This window comes from Zootoca vivipara, chromosome 9 (assembly GCF_965207765.1).
Source record: "Zootoca vivipara chromosome 9, rZooViv2.hap1.1, whole genome shotgun sequence".
Classification (NCBI taxonomy): Eukaryota; Metazoa; Chordata; class Lepidosauria; order Squamata; family Lacertidae; genus Zootoca; species Zootoca vivipara.
In genome coordinates this window covers 67445068-67466833 of record NC_142592.1, presented here as the reverse complement: position 1 = coordinate 67466833, position 21766 = coordinate 67445068, and the positions used below count along the sequence as shown (strand labels likewise).

The window sequence follows — 21766 nt, the reverse complement described above, 5'->3', positions numbered from 1 at the left end:
GGTGAGCTCCCGTTGTTCGGTCCCAGCTCCTGCCAACCTAGCAGTTCGAAAGCACGTCAAAGTGCAAGTAGATAAATAGGTACCGCTCCGGCGGGAAGGTAAACGGCGTTTCCGTGCGCTGCTCTGGTTCGCCAGAAGCGGCTTTGTCATGCTGGCCACATGACCTGGAAGCTGTGTGTCGGCTCCCTCGGCTAGTAAAGCGAGATGAGCGCGCAACCCCAGAGTCGGTCACGACTGGACCTAATGGTCAGGGGTCCCTTTACCTTTTACCTTATGTGGAAAAGCAGCATGCAAATAAAATGAATGCATACTATTATTATTACCTTATTTAATAAATGATTTTTTTGTTTGTTTATTAATGCATTAATTAAGGTCTGCTGGGCAGAGGCAAAGGGGGCAGAGAAACTAATGCACATATACCTTTTGTTCGACAGGAGAGGAGGGCAATGTGTTGGGTAGATTCAAGGACAATCAAACTTTAAAAGATTTCATCATAGAGTATAGTGCACTACAGTACAGTATCAAAATATTTTTATTTGCAGCATATGGATAGATAGCTTTTAAAAAATGAGAGCAAGAGCAACAAGCAATACTGGGAGGTTTCTTTAATGTTTGATGCTTTAATATGTTTTATATGTACTGTAAGCCATTTCCAAAATATAAGATTAAAAGCAAATAAAATAAAACCTACATACAGCAACAGTGTTTTGTGTTGTGTAGGCTCCTATTTGTTATGTGCAAATGGCTTGAGATACATATTAGGTCCATAAATTACCATATAGCATATATTCAACACAAAAACAAGCAGCAGTTTGTTGACAAAGGACAGCTGGACAGAGAAGCGGGACGGCTTAGGGAGCTGGGTATGTTTAGCCTGGAGAAGAGAAGGCTAAGGGGTGATATGATAGCCATGCTCAGATATATAAAAGATATATAAAAGGATGCCATATAGAAGAGGGAGAAAGGTTGTTTTCTGCTGCTCCAGAGAAGCGGAAATGGAGCAATGGATTCAAACTACAAGAAAGAAGATTCCACCTAAACATTAGGAAGAACTTCCTGACAGTAAGAGCTGTTCGACAGTGGAACTTGCTGCCAAGGAATGTGGTGGAGTTTCCTTCTTTGGAGGTCTTTAAGCAGAGGCTTGACAGCCATCTGTCAAGAATGCTTTGATGGTGTTTCCTGCTTGGCAGGGGGTTGGACTGGATGGCCCTTGTGGTCTCTTCCAACTCTATGATTCTATGATTCTATATAAAGGGTGCCAATACCTTCAGGAGCTTAGGGCCTCATCAAACCTAAATCCGGCCCTGCTTGTGGCCCCTTCCAACCAATATCTCTGGATAGATGAAACAAAATTAAAAAAAATCCTTCCAGTAGCACCTTAGAGACCAACTAAGTTTGTCATTGGTATGAGCTGAGCCTGAGTGGGGACTTACCAATGATATTTCTAGGACACTCTGGAAGCCTTTTTTCGGATGAAGAGTAGAATAAAGCTTCTAAACAAATTATATACCGGTAGATTAAAAAAAAGAAAACAGCAGGAAAGGCTGCAAACGACGCATTTGGAAGGTTTTCGGAAGGTGGCAATGGCACGGAATGCTATATGCTGTTGCATTCTCCTGCAACAGCCATCATACATGCCCCACCACCCAAAAAAACATTGCACCCCCCCCCCAGCCCAAACCCCAAATAATAAAAACTTTGGGTCACTTAGTCATAGCCGCGTACCCAATGCAGCAAAGCAGCCCCTCCCTGCGGGCCGCACTTCCACCTGCCCTCGCCAGGGGGCGCCGAAGGGTAAGCCCTCCCACCCACTCAAACCCAGGCGGCGTTTTGCCCAATAGCCGGACGTTCTCGAGAGGGGGCGTGGCAATCGGGCCGCGCGCCAGGGCGCGCATGCGCTTTCCCCGCCCGCTGGCTCCAGAAGCCCCTTTCTTTCAGCGGGAGCAGCATGGGACGCGCTTGCCCGCAGCCCGCAGCCTGGAGTGCAGGTGAGCGGAGAGCGCATGCGCGCCCTCTCTAGGGACCAGGAGGAGGGGCAGGGACCCCCCCTTCTCTTAGGGGGTTTGGGTTGGGGGGCAGGAGGAGCAATTGATGGGCTTCTCTTTTTTGCAGCCTTGGAAAGGAATGGAGCTTTTTTGGGGGGGGGGAGAATGCATTTGCAGGCGGGGGTGTGTGTGGAAATTTGGGAGAAAGGCAGGAGACGGTGTTTTATGGGTGCAGAATTGTTTGTTTGTTTATTGCATTTAGAAGACATCTGAAGGCAGCCCTGTTTAGGGAAGCTTTTAATATTTAATATTTGATGAATTATTATATTTTAATATTTTGCTGGAAACCACCCAGAGTGGCTGGGGAAACCCAACCTGATGGCCGGGGCATCAATGAATTATTATTATTATTGTTATTGTTATTATTTATTAATATATACCACCTTTTCCTGCCAGGAGCTCAAGGGGGCATGTGTGCTGTTGCTCATTGTTAGCGCCGAGCTTTCGAAACAGAACGTTTTTAAACTAAGCACTGCAAAGTTTTTCTGCCCTGTGGATGGCCCAGCAAGCAGTATTAATTTTCTTGAGATTGCGTGCCTACTCTTATCCCAGAATTGTTTCAGCAGCGCAACGGTGCTGGGTGCTTCTCCCTGTCAGGTGCCTGGGACGAGCGCAGGCAGAACTTTGCAGAAATATTTGGAGAGCCGCTCCCAGTCTGTGCGGATTACGCTGAATTAGATAAGACTCAGAGTTTGGCATTGGCAACATTCCTGTGCTCCTAAGCAAGAGGTTTCTCAGTCCTGAGTGCAAAAGACCTTGGAGCGATTGATCAGGCCGTGGCATGAGATTGCATCTCTGTGGGATCCCCTGATACCCACGAAAATTCCCTGCATTGCAGCGGGTTGGACTAGATGACCCTTGGGTTCCCTTCCAACTCTACAATTCTTTGATTCTATGAAAAGGGGAATTGTGGTCTTTAATATGTCCCAACTTGAGCTGCCTGCAATCCTCCCTCCACTGGGGGCAGCACGGGATTAGTTCCTGGTTCTGCCCTCGCCCCTCATTCTGCAATTATTTATTAACATTTCCTTGCCCACACAGGCCCTCTTAGAACCTAGGAAAATAAGAAGAACCTGTTGCCACACTCCTTGGCAGCAAATTCCACTGTCGAACAGTTTTAACAACTGGCCCCCCGGGTGACATAATGCTAACAATCTAGTCCAGCATCCTGTTCTCACAGTGGCTAGCCAGATCCCACTGCGAGCAGGATCCAAGCACCAGAGCCCTCTCTCCTTCGTTGGTTTCCAGCAACTGCGATTCGGAAGCTTTTCTGCCTCCAACTGTGGAGAGAGAGCCATTATGGCTAGTAGCCATTGACAGCCCTCTCCTCCATTCGTTTGTCTAGTCCTGTTAAAGCCATCTAGGTCGGTGGCCATCCTAGGCAGAGGGCCTTCTTGGTGGTGGCGCCCGCCCTGTGGAACGCCTTCCCATCAAATGTCAAGGAAATAAACAACTATCCGACTCTTAGAACAGGTAGGTAGCCGTGTTGGTCTGACGTAGTTGAAACAAAATAAAAAAATTCCTTCCAGGAGCACCTTAAAGACCAACTAAGTTTTTTATTTTGGTGTGAGCTTTCGTGTGCATGCACACTGTTACAACACTTCTTCAGATACACTTCTATTTCAGTGTATCTGAAGAAGTGTGCATGCACACGAAAGTTCATACCAAAATAAAAAACTTAGTTGGTCTTTAAGGTGCTTCTGGAAGGAATTTTTTTATTTTGTTTCGACTTTTAGAAGACATCTGAAGGCAGCCCTCTTTAGGGAAGTTTTTTATGTTTGAAGTTTTATTCTGTTTTTAATGTTCTGTTGAAAGGCACCCAGAAGGAAGGAGTTCCACAATTCAACTGATTAAGGGGGGGCTTCCTTTTGCCTTCCCTGAATCTTCCAAAATTCAGCTATGTTTGATGTCATTGATTTCTAGCGTTAAAAGCAGGCATAGGCAAACTCTGCCCTCCAGATGTTTTGAGACTACAATTCCCATCACCCCTGACCCCTGGTCCTGTTAGCTAGGGATGATGGGAGTTGCAGTCCCAAAACATCTGGAGGGCTGAGTTTGCCTATGCCTGGTTAAGAGGGAGGAAAACTTTGTCCACTTTCTCTGTGATTACTCCCTCGGGAGGTGGTGGGCTCTCCTTCCTTGGGAGGTTTTTAAGCAGAGGTCGGGTGGTCATCTGTCATGGATGATTTAGTTGAGATTCCTGCATCGCGGGGGTGGGACTAGATGCCCCTCGGGGGGCCCTTCCAACTCTACAATTATCTTGTTCTGTGTGTCAATGCATAATTTTATGAGGAAGAGGGAAGGGTGTGGGTTATCTTGCCCAAACCTGCCCAGTGTCCCATTGTGATTAAACAAATCTCTGTAGGAGTTCCTCCATTTTTTCATCACTTTTGCTAATGGAAGGTCCCTTTCTCATAGGGGTCTGGCTGGCTCACGAAGGCAGCCTTTTGATGAATGTGTGCATGCGCGGTTTTCGAACTCTGAACCTTGGAGTGGGGAGCAAAGTCCAGCACTGTGGAATAGGACTGCACTGCTTGCTCGCTCTTTCCCCGTGTAAACACTGCGTTTCTCCTCTTTTTCTTCCCAGAATGAGAGAGTGGTGGCTCCAGGTGGGCCTGTTGACCGTGCCCCTCATTGCTGTCTACCTGCACATCCCGCCCCCCAAGTTATCGCCGGCTCTGCAGTCATGGAGGTCATCAGGAAGCTATTTCACCTTCCAGAGCCAGAACATCTTCTACAGAGGTTTCCTCTCGTGTTTTGCTTCCTTGCTTCCGAAATGCCTGCCCGAGTTTTCTGTGAAATACTCAGTGCGGCTTGCAGTGAAGAGGGCCTTGGAAATAACCACGAGGTTGTGAATAATCTTTGGGCGATTACTAAAAAAAGGGAGACACAAAAGGCGGCAGAAAAATCTAAGGAAGCTCATTGACCTAAAACCACCCGTTTCTAAAAGCGGACGGCGTGCAGTGAGAAACCTTAAGACTATGCTAATGAAAAGGGAAGCAGGGAAGGTAGATATTTAGCTAGCCACAGGTTTATTGATCGGTGCTAAGATTTGCATTGCACAATATTGGAAGCATAGCACCCTGCCTCCGTTAACCGGGGGGCGGGGAGGGGAGACACCGTTAATTGATCAGTAATAAGGATCACATCCTCATCATCCACTAGAAGGGAAATTTATAGAAAGATGGAACCGGGAAATGGTTGTGAAAGGGTGCTTGGCAATGATTCCTGCTTCCCATAACAATATGCATTTTGCTGGTTAATAAGAGTTAAAACTTAAGTGGCATTTTATTTTTATCATTAAATTTATTGCTCGCTTTTTTTTTTTTTGCCACACTCAACCCAAAATGACTTACACAAACACACGCACATATATATCAAAACCAGAAAAGAAAAGAAAATGTTTAAAAATCCCACCTCCTCTAAAAGGTCCAAGATCATTAAAAGCCTAAGGCTTGATAGTTTTTACCTGGTTCCTGATTTATTAGGTTTATAAACTGGCCTCCCAAGTTTAAAAAGCCATAGATGGTTTGAACAGCCAAAGGCGTGGTTGAAGAGGAATGTTTTTGCCTGGTGCCTAAAGATGCGTAGTGAAGGTGCCGGGCGAGTCTCCCTGGGAAGAGCATTCCACAAATGGGGAGCCACTGCAGAAAAAGGCCCTGTTCTCGTGTTGCCGCCCTCTGGATCTCATGGAGGAGGCACACAAAGGAGGGCCTCAGATGATGATCACAGAGTCTGGGGCAGTCCTTGATAGAAAACGATGGCACCCAGGAGAACCTCCCTGGGGAGAAAGTGCTTTTGGGGTGGGCCAGTGCCTTAACAGATGTTCTGTTCTCTGCAGACGCCTCGGGCGCCGTTGGCAGTTCGGACATTGTGGTCCTCCTGCATGGCTTTCCAACCTCCAGCTACGACTGGTGCAAGGTGAGGCTGCCCGTGAGAGGCATTGACATTTTGGAGGCCGCTCATAAAGGGAGCTTCCAAGATATTGGACACAATATACAGGTGAAACTTGGAAAATTAGAATATCGTCGAAAAGTGCATTTATTTCAGTAATGCAACTTGTTATTTTTTATTTTAATTTTAATTTTTACAAATGCTTTCTTTTGGAAATTCCACAGTAATAAAACAAATAGTTACAATAATACAAAAATAAACATCGCTATTATATTTCATTAATTACATTCCATTTATAGTTGACCCACCTAACGACAAATAATTACAATTACAACAAATAAAGGCTTGACATATCTTGCTTTGCATGTCATGCATCTATCTCATATATTGGTTTCACCTTTTAAGTTGCGTTACTGAAATAAATGCACTTTTTGACGATATTCTAATTTTTCGAGTTTCACCTGTTTATGAATGAATGGGGAAAGGCTGTGGAAGGAGGACATCAGATTTACTGCATGTTACAATCTTAGAGAGAATGTGATGAAGATGTTCTACAGATGCTACCTAACCCCGGCCAAATTGGCCAAGATGTATAAGAACAGTTCAGAGGTTTGTTGGAGGTGTAAAAATGGGGTAGGTACATTTATGCCCATGTAGTGGGAGTGTAAGAGAATAAGAGAATTTTGGGATAGCATATATAATGAACTTAAATAGATATTCAAACTCTCATTTACAAAAAAAACAAACCAAAAAAGCCCTGAGGCCTTCCTATTGGGAATTACAGTGGCACCTCGATTTAAGTACACAATTGGTTCTGGAAGTCCGTACTTAACCTGAAGCGTACTTAACCTGAAGCGAACTTTCCCATTGAAAGTAATGGAAAGTGGATTAATCCGTTCCAGACGGGTCCGCGGAGTACTTAAACTGAAAGTACTCAAACCAAAGTGTACTTAAACCGAGGTATGACTGTATGTCCATGGAAATCAAGACTTATCTTAGACCTCTTATGTACGCAACCACAGCGGCTAGAATTTTAAAAGCAAAGAATTGGAAAAGTGATAACATCCCCACAAAAACTGGCAAGCAAAAATAATAGAATATTTACAACTCACAAGGATGACAGGGAGATTAAGAGGAAATTCAGTACAGAAAGTTAATAAAGATTGGATAATGTTTAAAGAATACCTTAAAAACTATATTGTAATAATGGTAAAGTCCTGGCAGACTTAGAATGAATCTTGAAATACAAAAAAAGTATATAACATAATTTTCTTAATAAGAAATGGGAACGTTTAAAAAAAATGAACTGTGTACATATTAACAAAACGTAAAATAATACAATGAGAAGAATTGGAAGTTAGTGTCCGAGGTGCGTTTATGTTGTAATGTGGGTAGTGTGTATTGTCTCTATCATACCGTATTGAATAAGTTAAAGTTATGAGTTATGTGTGAATTGATGTAAATTGATGTTTAATAAAGATGAAACATATCCCCCCCCCCCGCTGCAGATTTGGGAAGGGCTGACGCAGAGATTTAACCGAGTGATCGCCCTGGATTTCGTGGGATTTGGCTTCAGCGACAAACCGGTAAGCAATCACGGTGCAAGGGGTTCTGACAGGTAGAATCATAGAATCGTAGAGTTGGAAGAGACCACAAGGGCCATCCAGTCCAACCCCCTGCCAAGCAGGAAACACAATCAAAGCATTCTTGACATATGCCTGTCAAGCCTCTGCTTAAAGACCTCCAAAGAAGGAGACTCCACCACACTCCTTGGCAGCAAATTCCACTGTTGAACAGCTCTTACTGTCAGGAAATTCTTCCTAATGTTTAGGTGGAATCTTCTTTCTTGAAGTTTGAATCCATTGCTCCGTGTCCGCTTCTCTGGAGCAGCAGAAAACAACCTTTCTCCCTCCTCTATATGACATCCTTTTATATATTTGAACATGGCTATCATATCACCCCTTAGCCTTCTCTTCTCCAGGCTAAACATACCCAGCTCCCTAAGCCGTTCCTCATAAGGCATCGTTTCCAGGCCTTTGACCATTTTGGTTGCCCTCTTCTGGACAATGAACGACTTGCCCATGAGGTGTGTGACACAATAATGATGTTGTGTGTTTGTGTCCCCCCCCCCAACTTCCCTATTCCCGAGGGTTAAGCATTATCTGCTTGTAGGAACCGGGCTTAAGCCCCAGAGCGTTGTGTTTTGGATGCGTTCCGGCCTGCCTGCCTGCAGCTGGCCTCTCCCTTGACTTCCCCAACAGAGGCCGCATCAGTACTCCATCTTTGAGCAAGCCAGCATCGTGGAAGGTCTTCTGGACCACTTGGGTCTCCTGAACCAGCGGGTCAACCTCCTCTCGCACGACTACGGGGACACCGTTGCGCAGGAGCTGCTCCACAGGTGAGTGGAAGCCCCGGCACTTCTGCCTCTTCACTGGCGCCCTTTAACAGCTTGCTTCGTTATTTCCTCGGATTTATATCGCTGCCCTTTGAGGCTCCCCGAGCCGCTTTCAAAATTCATTTCTATCCCAGAGAGGATAGACTGGTTCCCTCCATCTGCGACAGGCAAAGACCTTCCTAGGAAACTTGGGCTCAGGTGTAGTTCTGAGCGCTGGGCTGCCGTCAGTAAAAGGTAAAGGCACCCCTGACCATTAGGTCCAGTCGTGACCGACTCTGGGGTTGCGCGCTCATCTCGCGTTATTGGCCGAGGGAGCCGGCGTATAGCTTCCAGGTCATGTGGCCAGCATGACTAAGCCGCTTCTGGAGAACCAGAGCAGCACATGGAAACGCTGTTTACCTTCCCGCTGGAGCGGTTCCTATTTATCTACTTGCATTTTGACGTGCTTTCGAACTGCTAGGTTGGCAGGAGCTGGGACCGAGCAACGGGAGCTCACCCCGTCGCAGGGATTCGAACCGCCGACCTTCTGATCAGCAAGCCCTAGGCTCTGTGGTTTAACCACAGCGCCACCTGGGCAAACTCTAATTGCTGGTTCTGAATGTGCTTGGGTGTATTTTAATTACTGTTTCTAACTAGTTTGTTTTCGTATTTTGTGACGTTCTTAAGTGCCGCGAGCCGCTTTGGAATGCCTGGGGAGAAAGGTGTGGCGTAAAGATGTTTAATAATTAGCAATCACTAATTTCCATGGCTGAACATTAACCGTTCCTCTCACCCAGTTTTAGCAGTCTTCCCTGCACCCGTCTGATGTAGCTGTTTGCAAAGAAGAGGCTCGTGATTTTGGGTGGCCTTGTCGGCGCTATGGAGCCTGTCCACAGGTGCAGAGGTCAGGCCACTACAGTGGTGCCTCGCTTAACGAATGCCCTGCTTAACGAAATTTCCGCTTAACGAAAGGATTTTTCGAGCGGAGCTTGCCTCACTAGACAAATGCGTTTTACGAAAAATTCGTCTAGCGAATCGCGGTTTCCCATAGGAATGCATTGAAATTCAATTAATGCGTTCCTATGGGCAAAAAAAGGTCAAAAAAATTCAGTGCATTCCTATGGGATTCACTAGACGAATATTTCGCTATAAGAAAAGACCCGTGGAACGAATTAATTTCGTCTAGCGAGGCACCACTGTATTTACAGCTGTTCCTACAGAGCATAGCTGCCAAGTCTCCTGCTGAAAAATGCAGGCTCAGCAGCGGCCAGATATGCGTAGAAGCGACTTCCGGTACCACTCTGCCCAATTTCTGGTGCTCAGACATGGGCAGAGCGGCCCCTGAAATTGGAGCCTCCCTGGCAGGTAGGAAATCTGGGGGATTTCCGGGATTTTTTTTCTATTCGGGATAACAGCGGGAAACGGATTAAATTCTGGGGGTTTCCCACGAAAAACGGGAGACTTGGCAGCTATGCTACAGAGACATCTGTGAAATAATACATTTGAGGGCTTGCGTGAGAGTGTCTTGTCACTTACTGCACCCCAGTCCACCTTTTTCTCCAAGCAGCTCGAGGCGGTGTACGTGGTTCGCCTTTTGCCCTGTTAATCCTCACAACAACCCTGTGAGGTAGGTTAGGCTGAGAGGTGGTGACTGGCCCAAGGCCACCCAGTGAGCAGAGGTTTGAACCCAGGCCCTAGTCCAGCGCTCTAACCATTGCACCACACTGCCATAAGACGTGTGGCTCTGCCCCGACTCCGCTCCGCCTTAACCTCTTCTTTGTCCTCAGGTATGAGCACAATGCGACGGGAAGTGTCCTCATCAACAGCCTGTGCCTGTCAAATGGAGGTAAGGCTTTTATTTCAAAGAACGTCCTCCACATTACTGTATTATTATGGCCCAATAAGAATACAGTGGTACCTTGGTTCTCAAACTTAATCCGTTCCGGAAGTCCGTTCCAAAACCAAAGCGTTCCAAAACCAAGGTGCGCTTTCCCATAGAAAGTAATGCAAAACGGATTAATCCGTTCCAGACTTTTAAAAACAACCCCTAAAACAGCAACTGAACATGATTTTTACTATCTAACGAGATCATTGATCCATAAAAATGAAAGCAATAAACAATGTACTGCAGTCACACAATCCATCAGTAGCTGAACTGAGTTCTACACAATCACAAAAACAAAACAAAAAAAGCCGCAAAAACAAAACCGCAAAATAAATAGCAGAAACAGACAGACCTCAGCGTAACACTCAAAATGGAAGCGTGGCACTTAAATCTGAGCACGTTCGGCTTCCGAAAGAAGTTCGCAAACCAGAACACTTACTGTTTGCAGAGTTTGTGTTCCATGTTGTTTGAGTACCAAGGCGTTTGAGAACCAAGCTCCCACTGTATAGAATATTTCAACAATAATAAACTGCTGTGTGGATTGAACTTGGGACTTGAGCTTGCCTTGGGCTTGAAATTCTGCTGAGATCCTGAATGGGACCAGCAGTAAGTTTGTGGGTAAAAGTTGTTTTCATGGCATGGAGAATTATTGTATAGGAAGAGCCAATGGCCTAGTCCGGCCTCCAACCAGATGCCAAGGGGGAAACCCGCACGCAGGATTTGAGCGCGAGAGCAACTCTCCCCTCCTGTTTCCCGCAGGTATTTTCCCAGAAACCCACCACCCCAGATTCATCCAAACGGTAAGAAATCCACCGAGCTTCTTTAATGAATAGAATTGTTCCATTATTTACTTATTATTACATTTCTGTACTTCCCTTCATCCGAGGATCACGGGACGGTTCACAATATAAAAGCACAAAAATACATACCGTACCAACAAACAAAAGCAATCCCCCCCCCCAGTTTGAAAAGGTCATAATTTAATTTGCCAAAGGCCTAGTTGAAGATGAACGTTTCTGCCTGGAGCCTAAAGGTGTATAATGAAGGTGACAGTTAAACCTCCCAGGGAAGAGCATTCCAGAAGCATTATTATTATTATTATTATTATTATTAATAAATTTTTATTTATACCCCGCCCTCCCCAGTCAAAACCGGGCTCAGGGCGGCTCACACCAATAAAATTACAATAAAACATAAAAAGCAATTAATTAAAATACAGATTAAAATACAATATTAAAATTTTAAATGCAGCCTCATTTTAAGTAGTCCATAAATCCAAACCACGAGGGAGGAAAAACACAGGGGTCAGTCTAAGTCCAGCCCAAAGGCCAGGCGGAACAGCTCTGTCTTGCAGACCCTGCGGAAAGATGACAAATCCCGCAGGGCCCTGGTCTCCTGTGAAAGAGCGTTCCACCAAGTTGGGGCCAGTACTGAAAAGGCCCTGGCCCTAGTTGAGGCCAATCTAGCCACCTTATGGCTCGGGATCTCCAGAATATTGTTGTTTGTGGACCTTAAGGTCCTCCACGGGGCATATCAGGAGAGGCGGTCCCGTAGGTACGAGGGTCCCAAGCCGCATAGGGCTTTAAAGGTCAAAACCAGCACCTTAAACCTGATCCTGTACTCCACCGGGAGCCAGTGCAGCTGGTAAAGCACTGGATGAATGTGATCCCATGGCCGGGACCCTGTAAGGAGCCTCGCCGCGGCATTCTGCACCCGCTGGAGTTTCAGGGTCAGCTTCAAGGGCAGCCCCGCGAAGAGCGAGTTACAATAATCAAGCCTGGAGGTGACCGTCGCATGGATCACTGTGGCCAGATCAGGGCGAGAGAGGTATTATTATTATTATTATTATTATTATTAATTAAAGTTAATTAAATTAATTAAGCTCATACTTATGACAAACTTAGTTGGTCTCTAAGGTGCTACTGGAAGGATTTTTTTGTTTGCTTGTTTAAACTCATTTAATTAACCAAAGGCCTGGGAGGAGAGGGATATTTTTGCTTGGAACCTAAAGATATGCAGTGAGGGCACCAGGCGAGCCTCCCTGGGGAGAGCAATTCCACAGGTGGGGAGCCACCACAGAAAAGGCCCCGTTCTCGTGTTCCCGCCCTCTGGACCTCACACGGAGGACGCATATGAAGGAGGACCTCAGATGATGAGCACAGAGTCAGTCTCAGTTTATATGGGAAGAGGCGGCTCTTGAGGTATTGTGGTCCTGAGCCGTTTAAGGCAGGCATCCCCAAACTGCGGCCCTCCAGATGTTTTGGCCTACAACTCCCATGATCCCTAGCTAACAGGACCAGTGGTCGGGGAAGATGGGAATTGTAGTCCAAAACATCTGGAGGGCCAAAGTCTGGGGATGCCTGGTTTAAGAAGAGGTTGGATTTGATATCCCGCTTTATCACTACCCTAAGGAGTCTCAAAGCGGCTAACATTCTCCTTTTCCTTCCTCCCCCACAACAAACACTCTGTGAGGTGAGTGGGGCTGAGAGACTTCAGCTGCATGTGGAGGCGCGGGGAAGCGAACCCGGTTCCCCAGATTAGGAGTCTACCGCTCTTAACCACTACACCACACTGGCTCTCAGTTTAAGGCTTTATAGGTCAAAACCAGCACTATTGAATTGGGCCCGGGAACTAATTCGCAGCCAGTGGATTCTGGGGCCGTTGGATTTGTAGTCCTAAACCAATTAAACAGTGATCAATTTTTCCTTTTCCTTTTAAAGATTCTCAAAGATGGCGGCCTGCTCTCACCCATTATCACCCGATTATCAAATTACTTCTTCTTTGCCAGAGGGTGAGTTGGTGTTCTGAATCCTTGAATTCTTGCCCTTTGAGAGCAGGAGATCTCAAATGGTCTTAATCCTGCTCTCTCCCAGAAGAGGGGAAAGAGAACGTCCGTACTTGTTGCTCAAAGGATGCTGTACAGTTTTGGAAACCCCCTTCTGGAGAGCGTTGAGTTCCCTCTAACAATCTAAAGTTGAGCAGATTCTCTTCCTTGATAGTCCCCCCCCCCTTCTTCTTTCGAATCTTCCAGACTTGCGGCTGTTTTCGGCCCATATACCCAGCCTTCAGATGCTGAATACTGGGACATGTGGACAGCAGTCCGAACAAACGACGGCAACCTTGTGATTGACAGGTAAGGCCACCATGGAAAAAAAACCTGAATGATAGTGGAAACAGGGTTGCTTTTGGGGGTCTGCTCCTAAAGACCACTGTGGAGTGAGGCAAGCTGTAAGCCAGGAGTGAACATTACAGTCCATGAATCAGCTGCGGTCTCTGGAATAGGGCTGGCTTATTTTTTTTATTTCAGTTTTTAACAAATTACCATATTCTACATTAAGAGAAGCACCTTAAAGACCAACTAAGTTTTTATTTTGGTATGAGCTTTCGTGTGCATGCACACTTCTTCAGATACACTGAAACAGAAGTGAGGATAAATGGACACAAATCTGACATCAGGAACCACAAGACAGAGAAACCAGTAGGAGAACACTTCAATCTCCCAGGACATTCTATACAAGATCTCAAAGCAGCTGTTGTTTTATTACAGAAAAATTTCCGAAACAGACTGTAAAGAGAAGTTGCTGAATTGCAACTCATTAGCAAGCTTAAAACCATGGAGCCACCTGGAATGAACAAAGACATAGGATTCTTATCTCATTATACATGATCAAGCTTTCCTTAGCACCTCAGCCCTTGCTCCCCCCCCCCCGCTAGACCAATTGCAGTCATTAACAGTCGTTAACAGTCATCAATAGGTTTACCACTCCTATCAGCCCATCACCCATTCCCATCACCCCCCAACCTCTGAATATACATAAGGGTCTGACTGCTTCTGTTTCAGTGTATCTGAAGAAGTGTGCATGCACACGAAAGCTCATACCAAAATAAAAACTTAGTTGGTCTTTAAGGTGCTACTGAAGGAATTTTTTTATTTTGTTTCAACTCAGACCAACACAGCTACCTACCTGTAACTAGAACTACATTAAGAGAGAGAGAGCACGTCCACATTTTTGAGAGCATTTCAAAACCCTCAGTCCGCCTGCAGAGATGAGGCATTTATGCTGCTCTGTCGTTAGATATTCCTGCTTTATGAGGCAGCATGTTCCGCAGAACCATCCTTGCGTCAGACATTGTGATATATCTGTATGTCGCTTGTAGGTTTCGGGGGGAAAAGCTCTTCCTTTTCAGCTAACAGCTCACTCCTCTCTGCCTGTTTACCCAGACGTTCAAGTCCCAGAGAGTTGACTTTGGAAGTTGCAGGCTGATTCCTTAGGTCAGCGGTGGCCAAACTTGGCCCTCCAGCTGTTTTGGGACTACAACTCCCATCATCCCTAGCTAACAGGACCAGTGGTCAGGGATGACGGGAATTGTAGTCCTAAAACAGCTGGAGGGCCAAGTTTGGCCACCTGGTTAGCAAAGGCGCTTGGGAGACCGAGAGAATTTAACACTGGCCGTGCTGGTGATCATAGAATCAGAGAGTTCCACTGCCGAACAGCTCTTACTGTCAGGAAGTTCTTCCTAATGTTTAGGTGGAATCTTCCTTCTTGTAGTTTGAATCCATTGCTCCGTGTCCGCTTCTCTGGAGCAGCAGAAAACAACCTTTCTCCCTCCTCTATATGGGATCCTTTCATATATTTCAACATGGCTATCATATCACCCCTTAACCTTCTCTTCTCCAGGCTAAACATACCCAGCTCCCTAAGCCGTTCCTCATAAGGCATTGTTTCCAGGCCTTTGACCATTTTGGTTGCCCTCTTCTGGACACATTCCAGCTTTTCAATATCCTCCTTGAACTGTGGTGCCCAGAACTGGACACAGTACTCCAGGTGAGGTCTGACCAGAGCAGAATACAGTGGTACTATTACTTCCCTTGATCTAGATGCTATACTCCTATTGATGCAGCCCAGAATTGCATTGGCTTTTTTAGCTGCTGCATCACACTGCTGACTCATGTCAAGTTTGTGGTCTACCAAGACTCCTAGATCCTTTTCACATGTACTGCTCTCATGTACGCTTCTCTGGAGCAGCAGAAAACAACCTTTCACCCTCCTCTATAAGACATCCTTTTATATATTTGAACATGGCTATCATATCACCCCTTAACCTTCTCTTCTCCAGGCTAAACATACCCAGCTCCCTAAACCGTTCCTCATAAGGCATCATTTCCAGGCCTTTGGCCATTTTGGTTGCCCTCTTCTGGACACGTTCCAGCTTGTCAGTATCCTTCTTGAAAAGGATACTGACAATATTGATGGGGCTCAATATTGCCCCTTGCAATGAAGGTGGAACCCTTTTTACCTTGCCACGTTGAGGAAAATAGGATCCATTTTTCCTGGCGCAATTAAAGCGTCCGGAGTCTCATGTGTACCTGGCAGGGGCTCGGCTTTCTCTCGTTCTCCGATCCTCCTTTCAGGGCCTTGCAGGAGGTTTGGCACCTGGGCTATCCTGTTTCAGCGACTGTTCTTCTGCTTTGTGTTGGAGGCTGCAGAGGAGCAAGCTTGCTGGGTTATTGTTACCGTCACCTGAATTAACCCGGAGCGTTGAGCTCAAGGTTCGGGTGAAGAGCCTGATGCCAGCTGAGAAGTCCCCCCACCCCTGAAATATGGGGCACCCCCCTGCCATAGTCACCCAGGATGCTCACTTAACCCACTCCAAAACTGAGCAAGCTGGAGGCTCCGAGATCCCTGCTCCTTGCTGGGATTTTTGTTCACAGCTCTGCATTCAAGGGAGAAGTCTTAGCTCAGCATGCTTTGCCTGCAGGGTTCAATATCTGGTTGGGAAAGACCCCTTGGGGGAAGCCGATCATCTAAACCAGGGGTCAGCAGACTAAGTTGTGAAGGGAGGCTTCACGCTGTTTATCGGAGCAGGAGGGGGCAGGGATATCTCAGTTAGGCAACGGGAAGCCTCCCTTCCCAGCAGTTTCCTAATCATTCTTTTAAACATTTCCCAAAGCTATCCCATATCTTTACATCAAATCAACTCTATTAAAATCATCTGTACTTCCTTTCTAACATCTACGTTCATCCCTAATGCCTAGTAAGAAAAATTTCCCCCCCATAGAAATTCAAATTTTTATACACCACAATGTTTCCCTAAATAAACTTTGAACTTCTTCCACCGTTTCCTCTATCTGTCCTCGGAGTCTCCCCGTCGGTTCAGCGAGTTCCATAAGGTCCATCATCTTCATCTGCCATTCTTCTATATACCTCCTTCTCCGCCTTCCATGCCTGACCCACCATGCACCGCTTCCCCACCCCCAAAGAACCTACAACTCAGGGGCTGCCCAGGCTCATGGAGAAAGGAGATGGAAGCCTCGGAGGAAGAGAAAACGTGGCAGTTGAGGTCAAGGCAGCGGGCGCCCCCCTGCCACCGCCATCGCTGCAGCATCAAGGTCCCAAATGTGTAGTAATTAATTAATTAATTAAAGTGTCCCTTTATTCACTTGTGTAAGTTGAGATTATGACCAGGGCTGGACGTTACCTAGTTTTCAACATTGCAATACAGTGGAACCTCGGTTTATGAACACCTCGGTTTATGAATTTTCTGTTTACAAATGCCGCGGACCCATCTGGAACGGATTAATCCACTTTCCATTACTTTCAATGGGAAAGTTCGCTTCAGTTTATGAACGCTTCAGTTTATGAACAGACTTCCGGAACCAATTGTGTTCATAAACCGAGGTACCACTGTAGATCACAAGCTAAACATTGTGATACACCGATATATCACGATGTCTGACATAAGGATGGTTGCACGGGTTTTTCCTGCAACGTGATTATTGCGGTGCCTGCTCTTTGGATTTACTGCCCCCCCCCCCGGCTGCATGAGGAAGGGGAGAGCTGAGCCGGCAGAGTGTACAAGGAACGCAGGAATCGAGAGAAGCTTTGGCTGGCTTCACGGTTTCCCTCCACATGGTGATTTTTGAATAAGCACACACAAAAATCTTGATCTGCAATATCACGGGCAAGGACTGGTTTGGGATGATATATCGCCCAGCTCTAATTATGACTTAGCCTTATGGAACCTCAGCTGAAAACTCGGCTTCAGAACTGCCTGCTTTGGGGGGCTCATCACAGAGATGGCTCTGTCTTAGGAAAGTGCTTTACACCAAGCCAGGCTGTTCAGCTCAGTATTCGCAGCACTGACAAAATCTTTAGGATTTCGACGAGGGATTCCCCCCCCCCCAGCCCTACGTGGCAATCCCTTTGGGGATCGAACCGGGGAGGTGCTCAACCAGAGAGCTTCACCCTTTTCTGCCAAGTGCTTGGAACTGGTCTCCATGGATGAATTTTGTTCTTCAGCATTTTGCAGTTCATCAACCAACGGAAAAACCACAGGGACCGCTGGGTGGGAGCTCTGAAATCCACGTCTGTTCCACGTGAGTAGGAAGAGCCAATATGAACTTTGCTGCTTGAGTGGGGGTGGGGTGGGGGTGGGGGTAGTTTTGTGGCCTGTACCCTGGAAGTTGACAAAGACGCTATTCTTCCTCTCTTGCAGTACATCTGATTTATGGGCCTCTGGACCCTGTGAATCCATACCCAGAGTTCCTTCAGCTCTACAAGTAAGCTTCGGGGGGGGGGGGCGCAGTTGTACCATGTAATGCCTCGGGGGCTATTTCATCAGTTTCTCCATCGGTTTGAGCCTTTCAGCTCTTCACCCGCCGCCGCCTCTCGCCGCGCACATCCGGCACGGAGCGCAACTCCGGAGGTGTCCGAAGTTGCGCTCCGTGTCTGGGGAAGCAGGCGGGCAGCGTCGGCGTGAGAAGCTCTTCCCCTGCTGGCACCCCTCGCCACGCACATCCGGCACGGAGCGCAACTTTGGAGACCTCCGAAGTTGCGCTCCGTGTCGGGGGAGGCAGGCAAGGCGGTGGCTGGGAGAAGAGAGCTTCTCCCCCCGCCACCTCACACACAGCCGGCATCGGACGGGGCTTCGGAGACCTTCTCCGAAGCCCCGTTTCATGCCGCCGCCAGTCCCCAAGAGCCTATAGGAACACATTGATTAAGTTTCAATGCATTCCTATGGGAAACTGGGACTCACTAGACGAAAAATTCGTTACACGAATTGACCCATGGAACGAATTAATTTCGTCTAGCGAGGCACCATTGTAGTTTATACCCGCCAGAATCTTTAAATTCTTATAATTCTCCTTTACATAGTCCAAAAATTTACTCCATTCTTCTCTGAATTTTGTGTCCTCCTGACCCCGGATTCTGCAGGTCAGGTTCACCAACTCTAGATATTCCAACATCTCCAATCTCCATTCCGCAATTGTAGGTAATTCTGTCGTTTTCCATCTCTGGGCTAGTAATACTCTCGCTGCCACTGTGGCTTACATGAACAGTCTTTGATCTACTTTCCAAATTTCATTTCCCATCAGCCCTAACAAGAAGGCCTCGGGTTTTTTTGGGAACGTATATTTAAATAACTTTCTCTTTACGTTTGCAGGTATTTGTACTTGTTCTATACATGTTTGATAACTCGTCAAAAAAGAAAACACTTTTTAAACCCGGTTTGACATCCTAGGAAGCTACCTTATACTGATCAGGAGAGAGGTTTCACCACAAACCTTATTTCCGCTCACTTCCTTTGTTCCCTGCAGCATAGAATCATAGAGTTGGAAGAGACCACAAGGGGCACCCAGTCCAACCCCCTGCCAAGCAGGAAACACCATCAAAGCATTCTTGACATATGCCTGTCAAGCCTCTGCTTAAAGACCTCCAAAGAAGGAGACTCCACCACACTCCTTGGCAGCAAATTCCACTGTCAAACAGCTCTTACTGTCAAGAAGTTCTTCCTAATGTTTAGGTGGGGTGCAGTTGTGGGGTGTTCTAAAGAGCCCTTTCTTGCTACTTCCCCCGCAGGCAAGTGCTTCCCATGTCAACTGTTTCTGTGCTAGACGACCACATCAGCCACTACCCGCAGCTGGAGGACCCTCTCGGCTTCCTGAACGCCTACTTGAACTTCATCAACTCCTTCTGAGCCGCGGGCAGGAAGAGCCGCTTCTCTGCTTTCAAGAGGCATTCTTTCATTCAAGAGGGCTAAATCGTGGGCTCGGGGGGGTCTTTCGGCCTCCCAAAACCCCACTCCGTACGAAGAGCAGGGAACCGGTTTCTCCCTTGGCGACTGAAGCAATAAGACTCCTGGCTAGTCACTCTCTAGTGGCTGGCATGGAGAGACAAAAGTGATTTCCTTGTACGCTCAGCTGCTGATCCTTCCTCTGCGTGCTTAAGGAGAGAAGGAAGTGGCACCGAGGGGCGAGACCGGGCCATACAAGCAGGTGCATAATTTCTCTGCATCCTTGTCTTGCTTCTTTCGCAGATGGCAAGGACATTTGCCAGGTTCTGGAAGAGGGAGAGGTCCTGATTCTTGCATGGCTACTTTACTTCCTTGCTGGGAGGCGAGCAGAGAGGAAGGGTGGACTTAATCGTGCCTACGGTCACAGCCACGCCGTGCATCTAAAGCACATGGCTTCCTCCCAAGTACCCTGGGAACTGTAGTTCACCCCTCGCAGAGCTGTTCACATCGCAGAGCTGTTCACGATGGTTCCCAGTATTCTTTGAGGTGTGATCTTATATGGCTGCTTGTGATGGTTCTCCTATTTTGTTCATGGTCCGGGGAGGGGGGGGAGTCACATAGGGGATTCTGGGTTTTCCCCGGTCTTCTGCCGTGATCCTTCCCACATCCAACATGAAAAGACCTCTCGCTAATAGCGGGGAGGAGGGACTCCAAGGGACTCACCCTATAAGCTCAACCTTGGCATGCGAGAGAGGGGTTGCACAGTGTTCAAGCTCCACTGGGAGATGTTTAGGATACAGTACGGGCCTCATGGATCAGGCCAATGGCCCATCTCGTCCAGCAACCTCTTCTCACAGCGGCCAACCTGCGGGAGACCTGCAAGCACGCCCTCCCATGATTTCCAGCAACTGGTATTCAGAAGCGTATCGCTGTCCAACTGGGAAGGTGCAGGAAAGCCATCCTGGCTAGGAGCTGTCAATAACCCTGTCCTCCATGAATTTGCCCACTTCTCTTTTGAAGCCATCTAGGTCGGCGACCATCACCACCTCCTGTGGGAGGGAGTTCCATAGTTTAACGAATGTGCTTTGTTAAGGGCTTTCCTTTTTTCAGTTAAGTCATTGATTAAATGCCTGTGGGCTGACTGAAGAAGGGGTGTGGTGATGTGCTTGGGTTTCGTCTTCGCCTTGCCTATTCAAAGTGTGGCGGCAGCAGCCAATTTCTATATTATTATTATTATTAATTACAGTGGTGCCTCGCTTAACGAATGCCTTGCTTAACGAAATTTCCGCTTAACGAAAGGATTTTTCGAGCGGAGCTTGCCTCGCTAGATGAATGCGTTTTATGAAAAATTCGTCTAGCGAATCGAGGTTTCCCATAGGAATGCATTGAAATTCAATTAATGCGTTCCTACGGGCAAAAAAAAAGTCGAAAAAAATTCAGTGCATTCCTATGGGATTCACTAGACGAATTTTTCGCTATAAAAAAAGACCCGTGGAACGAATTACTTTCATCTAGCGAGGCACCACTGTATTATTATTTATACCCCGCCCATCTGGCTGAGTTTCTCCAGCCACTCTGGGCGGCTCCCAATCGAGGGTTAAAAACAATACAGCATTAAACGTTAAAAACTTCCCTAAACGGAGCTACCTTCAGATGTCTTTTAAAAATAGGATATCTGTTCATTTCCTTGACATCTGATGGGAGGGCGCCACCACCGAGAAGGCCCTCTGCCTGGTTCCCTGTAACCTCGTTTCTCTTAGGGAGGGAACCGCCAGAAGGCCCTCAGAGCTGGACCTCAGTGTCCGGGCAGAACTATGGGGGTGGAGACGCTCCTTCAGGTATACAAAACGTTTGCATATCCTTGGATATCCTTGATGTGCAGTCTCTGTCTGGTTGACTCTCATGCCCACTTGGTAACCGCGAATCCTGTTTTTAGTTCATTAAGGGGGGAAAATATTGCACAGGAAGATGCCCAAATTAATCCATCTTAAAGTTTATTTGCTATGCAGGGTCGCCAGGCAGAAAACGGATTGTTAAAGGAATACTTGGTGCTCTGAAGTTGCAAAAAACAAGAACTAAAGCTGCAATCCTAACCTCACTTACCTTGAAGTAAGCCCTGTTGAATTCAGTAGGATAATGCTGTTATCTCTTACAGAAAAGGGGACAGAAATAAAGTAGCCAGAGGCACGTAAAGGATCTGGTCTGTTGCTAATGGGGCAGCCCAAACTCTTCCACTGATATTTGGTGTCCGCTAGGAACTTCTAGGCTCCCATCCTCTTCCATGGTACAGATTTGCGAAGCAGTTGCAGTAACACAGCAGCTGAAAGGAACAGCTCTTCTAACACAGATGGCTTTAAGCTGGTATTTCTGCTTCAGACATATTTACCTTCTCTAAAAGGTCCAGTGGAAAGGAAATCCAGACAGCTGGAGGCAGCTCTAGAACTTCATTTGTAGAGCAAGTCTAGCAACTTGAACCTGGGCCAAGAGGGAGATTTCATTCATACGGCCTTTAAGGCAGAGGGCAATGCGCCGAGCTTGGCCAGTGTAGCTTCA

General features: G+C 46.8%; 1 protein-coding gene across 4 annotated transcripts; it reads left to right on the top strand.

Moving 5' to 3' along the window:
• The first annotated feature begins 1927 nt into the window (after positions 1-1927).
• On the top strand, positions 1928-20359 carry MEST (mesoderm specific transcript). 4 transcript variants are annotated; one of them, XM_060279240.2, is made up of 13 exons: positions 1928-1988; positions 3391-3518; positions 4633-4787; positions 5887-5966; positions 7448-7525; positions 8201-8337; positions 10101-10159; positions 10958-10998; positions 12919-12989; positions 13230-13331; positions 17500-17576; positions 17696-17759; positions 19060-20359. In XM_060279240.2, the coding sequence occupies exons 3-13, from the start codon at positions 4634-4636 to the stop codon at positions 19175-19177; spliced, it is 981 nt and encodes a 326-aa protein (XP_060135223.2). In that variant the 5' UTR covers positions 1928-1988; positions 3391-3518; position 4633; the 3' UTR covers positions 19178-20359. The 4 variants fall into 4 exon arrangements, with proteins under 4 accessions (XP_060135223.2, XP_034983255.3, XP_088532600.1 ...); XM_035127364.3 differs by lacking the exon at positions 3391-3518; XM_088676474.1 differs by lacking the exon at positions 17696-17759.
• The last annotated feature ends 1407 nt before the right edge of the window (positions 20360-21766 follow it).